Here is a 6,693-nt window from a genome sequence, read left to right as displayed (position 1 = left end):
TCCTCTCCCTCACCCCATTGTCCTGTGTTTGCATCCTGAATTACAGTGTTACGCTTACTGTGTCTTTTCCTCCCTTTCAGTTCTGCTGTTCCCTCTATTGTATTCCTGCATGTGCACAGAAACAAAGTGTATCTCTGCTGATAATTCTCTGCTCTGAACCTGGAATTCACACCTCGGAGTGATGATCACCCTTCCTTTCACTTCTTTTTTTTTTTTTTTTCTTGCATGTTTTAATTGAGTTTCTACCACAGCCTCACTTAATACATCACGTGAGCGATAGCCAGACTCTAATCAGCATGCTATATGAGAGATTAAATGGGGCTTTACTGCTGGTGATTCAAGCACTGAAAAATTAAGTCTCTCTTTGTCTCTTCCATTTCTTCCTGCGTTGTTTCAGCAGCCCAATTCCACCTGCTCCTCCCCATCCTCCCTTGTTAGTGAGGCCTGCTCACTCTGCATCTTACAGGCAGAGGACAGACCTCTGCACACACATGCTGACCTGAGAGGCTGTGGAGATGTCCTTCCTGACTCCGCATCTTTATCTCAGCCTCTCGAGAGCGTTGGTCAAGGGCTGCACAGCCAGCATCTCCTATACAAAGGCCTGGATCCAGGATAGAGACCCGCAGCAGAAAGATGTGCTGCAGGTTGAGGATTAATTCTTTTGTAACTTGCATGCATTGTTGCGTGTAGCCAAACTGGACCCATAACCTTGCTGTTAAGAGATTTTTGTCCCTTTTATAGACTTCTGCGGGCCCACTTAAGCATGTGTATAGGCAAGATGCTAGCAGACCAACTTACAAGCTTCTATTTAGACCTCTGCTGTTTGAGTTTGATGACGTCCTGGTGCAGTGTGTGACATCCCGTTCGTGGATCTTTGTCCTGACTTCCAGTGTCCCCAGGGGCCTCCTATGCAGAGACAAGCCTGCCAGAGAATACTGTGGGTTTCCTTGTCTTTATTATGCCAACAGATGTGCACTGTGACTTCATGTATGCAAACTTTCCACTTTCACCTCCCAGTCTGCGCTGAGTTTTACCATCGCGCTCGCCTGGAGTCCAAGTTGGTCTCTGTCTCTACCAGATGGCAATACAAATTTTCTCCTCCTTTCCAGCAACCAAGGAGCTGCAGCCTCTCAACACACCTCTTCTTGCCCGTATTCCAGAACAGGAACACTTTAACCTGTCGCTGCACTTCTAAATCTGCTCGTTGAAACTGTTCTTGAAAGGGTATTCGGTGACCTTGTCCAAAGCAATATAAAGACTTTGGATTTTATTGCTGAAGAGGGAAGACAACCAACTTTTTCATTCTGGTGCTAGAACACTCTCCAGTGGTGCTTTCACAGTGGTGAAGCCTTCGCTTGAATAGTACACACAAGTATACGTGTGTGCGTGTGCATGCATATGTATAAAAACATTTGGAGGGTTTCTTCATTTCAAAAGATCTGAGCCCATGTTTGTTTTTATATTGTTGGCCTTAATCTAGCTCTCAGATACTGTGTTTATCTTGCTGCTGTTTTCTATATGAAGCTGGTTTGGAGGAAACAAAAGATGATCTGGTCCCCCTGTAAAAATCTTTGTGACTGATGATGTTGATCTTCATACAGTGTTGTTCAGGGGTGAGATTTTATTTTTTCTAATATTTTTCCTACTGTAAAAACTGTTGGAGTGTATGGAATGGAAAAGATCTTTACAAAATGGTCTGATAAAGATTTGAGCATTACTTAATAATACCAACAATTAATGATCAGGTGGGCTACAAATAAGCTCAATTTCCAGACCTTTTCCATTACCTGCCTTTCCTTTAAAATGCCCAGGTACTTTTTCTTTGGGTAGGGGCTTGTTAGGCATGTTCTGAGACCTTGCAGAGACTTTCGGTGATTTTGCTCTTCTGAATTAGGTAGAATATGGATTCTAGAGTCTGGTTCCAGTTCCGCAGTCTGAGCAGTTTGGCAGATGTGACAAGAATTATGCACGTATCTATTTGATGGGATAGAAAGAATTGGTAGAACGAGGTGCTGATTTCTGAAGGTCATCCTATCTTTTTACATAAAATCTTAGACATGAAATTGGTCACTGTGGCAATGTGAGAAAAAACTCATTGCTGGCATACGTAGGCCAGATTGACTGAATTTTAGGCTGTCGGCTCAAGCAACAAATTTGGCCTGTGAATGTTTTATTCCCACTCCCTCTTCCTGGGTGATGGGAACATCTCTAAAACACTGCTGAACTGACTGGGTTCTTTAAAACAGGGCAGCTGGAATCAAGGGCTTATATTGCCTGTGGATGCTGCTATATTTTTTTCTTCCAAGCGCCATTCCTGGAAATAACTATGGTCTTAAACTCTCTCACAGGCATTTGTTAGAAGGCTAGAAAGGGCCAATTTGGCCAATACTGTTTTTTCTTTTTTAAATATATGTTGCATCCAGAAATTATCATCACTGTGTCCTGTGGTGGGTGGGAGTAAGGGACAGAGTACTTTTGGATGGAGTGAGTATCTAGAGAGGGTGAGGAGGACAATTTTGAGTCCTGAACCTTATTTCCTGTGAAAGGAATACTGTATGTCATGTGTGTGTACTTGTTTGGGGAGCTCTAACACTGTACAGTTTAGCTAAATGCGCTCCAAGGGAGGAGGAGCTGTTCCTCAAAGGTTTTTAGTTCATGCTTTGTGTTTAAAGAGGAATATTTTTCTTTAAAAAATAAAAATGGATGAGTTTTCACCTTAGTGTGATTCTGTTTCTTGGGGAGCTGAATATTTTGGGGGGGAAAGGGAGACAGTATTTGTGCTTGTATGTGCATGTCTGGTCAAATTAACTTTGATCTCTTCACTCTTTAAAAGATAGCAAGAACTAAGAGAAAGCACAAAGCTTTGTGAGCTTCCCCAAGGCAAGGAGAAGCTCATGACCGTGATTTGTAGATGGAAGTGGAAGTACATTGTTATGCTTTGAAGGCTTTCCATCAGTTAAAAGGGAAGTCATCTCCTGCCATTAACTGAAGTTCTGAACTTCTCCCCGGATGCAGCTGCACCCCCATAAGGGACCCTGCCGTCTTGAACTCCTGTGGGATTGGGCCTGTCATTTACCTACCTGTTTCCAGAGATCCCTGACCTCAGCCGATGACTGCAGGGTCGCATGGTAACACCAGCACTATTTAATTTTGTCTGGATTTTCAGTACTTTGGTGGGCAGGGAGGAGGGGTGTAAGGGAGGTAGTGGGTGCAGGTCCTTTGATCCTTACCCAGTTGTCTTCCAAACGTGCATATGTCAGCAAGAAAGCCAAGAGGATTATTTAGATGAATAAGGACTGGGCACATGTAAGGGATGCTCAGTGAAGCCCCAGAATTCGTCCCAAGATACGCACAGTCACAGAGTGTCGGAGTGGTCCAGTTATATGCACACCTTGATGATTTGTGTTCATTTGGCACCTAAGGGATTTGTGAGATCTGTGAGAAGGGGGCTGAGAGTCTTTGCAAGATTTTGCTTTTATGTGTTATAGTCTTTGATTTATGTTTTTATTTTGTAATGTGAATTAAGAGACAGGTGGCATACGCTTTTAGACATTGGCTTTCTAAGCACAGGCTTCGAAGGCTGTAATTTTCCTCTATTTATACTTTCATGACTTGTGTTTTACTTTGTTAAAATCTGCTAATTTGTTTTAAGACTTGGCAGTGTATTCTGTCTTGTCTTTAAATACCTGGAGAAGTTCTGTGTATTGCTATGCAGGAGGGGATGCACTTCTCAGACACTCTTCCTTTCTCCCCCTCTTTTTCAGTGGTAGAGACCTCTTTGGTTCTGCAATCTGTTTTTGTTTTCAATGGGGATGTTCTGTTTACTTTCTTTTCCATTTCACAGGGCTAGCAGAAAAAGAACTAAACTGTGGTCATACAGGTGAGTCCTCTGTGCTCCATCCAAGACCTTCCTTCTCCTGCTGTTGGCAGATTTGTTATAACCAGTAGGGATGTTTAATTCTTAATAATTTAAATATTTCCATCTAGCCCAGTGAAAGTTTTCTGTTCAGAGACCTGTATGGTGTTTTTAAAATATGAGACATGTCAGCATGGTTTGACCCACCACTATCCAGCTACTGAGAACAACAGCCTGATAGTCATCCGTGTTTTCCTTGTTTCTCAACTCTATGCAACTTCTGGAAAAGCGGAACTGATTCCTTCCAGACTAGTGAGTCATGATTTTTGTTTAATTAAGGGTTGTTGGTGTTTTGGTGGGTTTTTTAATTACTTACAGGTGATCAAAGAAACACTTTTCCAAGGAGGATGCGTGTTTTAATGAAGTTACTGGCAAAGGTAGGTATCCGTCATCCCACTGGTAATTCTTGACCTGCGGATGTATTTTGAAGCTCTTGGTGAGTCGGAGTGCTTGCACGAATGCGGCCCTGGTGCAATTGAGGCTGTGCGCCCTCGCTACCTGCAAGGATCGGCTAAGCGCCCGGGATGCCGGGGTACCGGGGCACCGGCCGGGACAGCGACGGTGGCATGTGCTGCACCAAGTGCCGGGTGCGTTTGCATCGGTAAGTAGTGGCTGAGCACTTGATTTCACTGAAACGGTGAAGAATCCCTGTATTTGACTGCTCTTACTGCAGGTAAAGTACAGTTCAGCGCTGAGCGTACCCGGGGATGCCCCCGCCGCGGCCCTTCTGCTCTGAGCTCCCTCCCTGCCGTGCCAGGCGCCGGGGGACCGCTCCCCTCCCGCCGTTCCCCCCCGCAGCCGTGGGGCCGGGCGTCCCGGCGCCGCCTTTGCCCCGCTCCTCGGTGTTTGGGTCTGCGAAGCCCAAGCGACGTCCTGACCCGCCCGCGACCCCAAACAGCCCGGGCCGGGGCCGGGGCCGGGGCGGGGGGGCGAGGCGGGGAGAGAGAGGGTTTAGAGGGGCAGCGGCGGGGCCGGGGAGCGCGGGGCCATGGGGGAAGCGGACCCCGGCGAGCGGCGGGCGGCGGCGGTGGGCCCGGGGGCGGGCGAGGCGCTGCAGAAGCCGCCCTACTCCTACGTGGCGCTGATCGCCATGGCCATCCGGGCCAGCCCCGAGCAGCGGCTGCCCCTCAGCGGCATCTACGCCTACATCGCGGGGCGCTTCCCCTACTACCGCGGCGGCCCCAAGGGCTGGCAGAACAGCGTCCGCCACAACCTCAGCCTCAACCCCTGCTTCCGCCGCCTGCCCCGCCGCGCCGGCCCCGCCGCCCCCCGCCGCGGCGGCGACTGGGCGCTGGACCCCGCCTTCCAGGACATGTTCCCGGGGGGCGACTACCGCCGCCGCCGCCGCCCGCGCCGCCGCGCCCCCCCGCCGCCGCCCCCCGCGCCGCCGCCCGCCGCCGCGCCCTGGCCGCTGCCGCTGCCTCCGCCGCCGCTGCCCGGCGGCCCCGCCGGCTGCCCGCACGGTCCCTGCGCGGCGCTGGCGCTGCCGCTGCCCCGCGGGTGCCGCTGCCCCGAGCTGCCCGCCTGGGGCCCGCCCGGCTGCCTGGGGCCGCCGCAGGGGCTGCCCGCCTGGCCGCTGCCCGGCGGCGCCGGGGCGAGGGCGGCTCTGCGCCCCGCCGACCCGGGCCTGGGGGTGACCTGCGACTGGGGGGCGAAGCTGCCCTCCTCCCTTAAATAAGGACCCCGGCGTGGGACGGGCGCTCCTCTGCTTTGGCGGAGCTTGAGCCGGCTCGCTCTTGCGGGTTTCGGGGTGCTTCTGCACCCCGACCGGCTTTCTGAGAAAGCGACTTAAAAGCGCTGGGCTGTCGGAGATGCCTGAAGGAAGATCGGCCCGAGAAGTTCTGTTGCAGGGGCCAAGATGTGCCGCCTCGTCTCTCCTCTGCGCTGCGAGGGGTGTGGATTGTGCTTCTGTACTGCTCCATCCCTTTGGATGGAGGGATGGCGGTTATGATTTTGTTGTTTGAACTTATGATTTTGTTGTTTGAACTTACGATTCTGTTGCTTGAACCTTATGATTTAGCTGTGTGAACCTTCAGGCAAGCCTGAAAGGGAGCTGCAGAATTGAGCGCACTGATGGGTATCTTCTGTCTTCTCGAATCTGAAAGTACATGAAGAGTGCTGTAGATGCTCGTCCTTGCAAAAGTGAAACCTGGTTCATGCAGGGAAATTATTTTTTCAAGTGTCCTTAAACTCATTTTGGAGCTTTTCTTTCAAGGTTTACGAAAAAGCAATACATGTATTTTTTGATTTGGGGGGGAAAAAACCCGCAACAAAGCACAGAGATCTTTGGAGTAATCCTGGGAATCTTGTGGGTTTGTGTTTAAAGTGAATCTGTACAGGATTTTTCATACACTAAAGGGTTATTTTATATTGTTGCTCGTTATATGTGTTTACATACGTTCCTTGTTAATGTTTCTTATAAATGATGCTATAATTACTGTGTAAGGGTCTGTTCCCCTTTTGATTTCACAGGGAGTAGTTTCTATGCTTATCCCTCAGAATAAGGGTTCAGAGACAATACGCTTCTTACAAGAACTGTGTTTTAAGTTTAAGGGAGGGAAGAGTTCAAATACTGTTATGTGAACAGCATCACTTGTTGCGTGTTCTATTTTATGGCCTGTTTAATAAATAGTACTTCCTAAGAGTTGTGGCTTCAGAAAGTACTTAAACTATTTTGACGCTTTCTTGATGATCCTTGAAAGATGGTGCAACTTAAATCCAGTTTTATAGTTGTTGTTTTATACTTTCTTATACTTACAAAGTGATTCTGGATGGCA

General features: G+C 48.9%; 1 protein-coding gene across 1 annotated transcript; it reads left to right on the top strand.

The window, feature by feature from the left end:
* The first annotated feature begins 4,904 nt into the window (after positions 1 to 4,904).
* On the top strand, positions 4,905 to 5,594 carry LOC132319318 (forkhead box protein E3-like). The gene has a single exon (XM_059829854.1). It carries the CDS (start codon positions 4,905 to 4,907, stop codon positions 5,592 to 5,594), a length of 690 nt encoding a protein of 229 aa, XP_059685837.1.
* Positions 5,595 to 6,693: the final 1,099 nt, after the last annotated feature.

Source organism: Gavia stellata, chromosome 27, assembly GCF_030936135.1.
Source record: "Gavia stellata isolate bGavSte3 chromosome 27, bGavSte3.hap2, whole genome shotgun sequence".
NCBI lineage: Eukaryota > Metazoa > Chordata > Aves > Gaviiformes > Gaviidae > Gavia > Gavia stellata.
Note: the sequence above shows the minus strand (reverse complement) of the source record. Positions and strands in the feature narration are given on the sequence as shown.